The 1,001-nt window shown below is 41.1% G+C and overlaps 1 protein-coding gene across 1 annotated transcript; it reads left to right on the top strand.

The window, feature by feature from the left end:
• The first annotated feature begins 203 nt into the window (after positions 1 to 203).
• Positions 204 to 689, top strand: LOC108207501 (uncharacterized). Its single transcript, XM_017377940.1, has 2 exons — positions 204 to 380; positions 426 to 689. The coding sequence occupies exons 1-2, from the start codon at positions 204 to 206 to the stop codon at positions 687 to 689; spliced, it is 441 nt and encodes a 146-aa protein (XP_017233429.1).
• The last annotated feature ends 312 nt before the right edge of the window (positions 690 to 1,001 follow it).

Below are 1,001 nucleotides of genomic sequence, written 5' to 3'. Positions count from 1 at the left end.
GGCGACGAGTTTGAGCTACAACAGAAATGTTTAACATATTAAAGTTGTTAAAGAAGTTTATGGCAATGACATATATACAGTTGTAGTACAGCATTCTTATATTCTAGGTAACAACTTACATATACGCTCACGCTGGTTACACTTACAGATCATTTTTGTTAAAGTCTTCCGTGTCTCTTTTCATTTGGCCCCTTCCACAAATCATGCAGCGCCAGGATGAATTAATTGGCGATGATGATGAGTACGATGAACTTTATGGTGATCTTAATATTGGAGAGGGTTTTCTTCAGCCTCAACCGTCTGAGGCGCCTGGTCCAAATGGTGCGGTGAATGTGGGATATGGCCAGACACCAGAAACTGTTGTTCCTGAATCTACACCAGTAAATCTGGTGGCATCAAATTTTGAAGAAATTAAGACTTGACAGAAAGCAATAGCTCCATATGTGAGTCATGATTCTCAAGCATTGAAATTGGGGTCAACACCTGTGGCTCAGAATGGTGCAAGCAGGCTCTTCGTGGGAGAGCTACACTGGTGGACTACTGATGCGGAAGTTGAGAGTGTTCTATCTAAATATGGGAGGGTCAAGGAGTTTAAGTTTTATGATGAAAAACGTAGTGGAAAATCTAAAGGATATGTCTGGTTGAGTTTTATGACTCAGCTTCTGCTGCTGCTTGCAAAGAAGGAATGAATGGTTACAATTTTAATGCTTGACCACACATAATTATGCTACCTCCTTCGTGACAGGCTGAACAATTGTCATCATTAGCAATATTCTATCCATTGTTCCCATCGTCGATTCTGAGCTTTAGCTGCATCTGGCACTTAAAGGGACCATTTTAGGATGCACTCTTCTGAGTGATCGCTAGACACGCCTGGAAACAGTATTGCTTTTCTTGTTTGTTGGTTTGAGCCTTGAAACAGAAACAACAGAAGCAATCTTGCTTTTTCTTCTACGTTTTACGATTCCTTGGGCTTTGATTTGACTGACGTCAGAGATGCC

This window comes from Daucus carota, chromosome 2, assembly GCF_001625215.2.
Source record: "Daucus carota subsp. sativus chromosome 2, DH1 v3.0, whole genome shotgun sequence".
Taxonomy (NCBI): Eukaryota; Viridiplantae; Streptophyta; class Magnoliopsida; order Apiales; family Apiaceae; genus Daucus; species Daucus carota.
Note: the sequence above shows the minus strand (reverse complement) of the source record. Positions and strands in the feature narration are given on the sequence as shown.

Coding starts and splice junctions, on each gene's coding strand:
- LOC108207501 (XM_017377940.1), top strand. CDS start 204: ATGCAGCGCCAGGATGAATTAATTGGCGATGATGATGAGTACGATGAA. Junction 381..425: donor TTGTTCCTGAATCTACACCA/GTAAATCTGGTG, acceptor AAGACTTGACAG/AAAGCAATAGCTCCATATGT.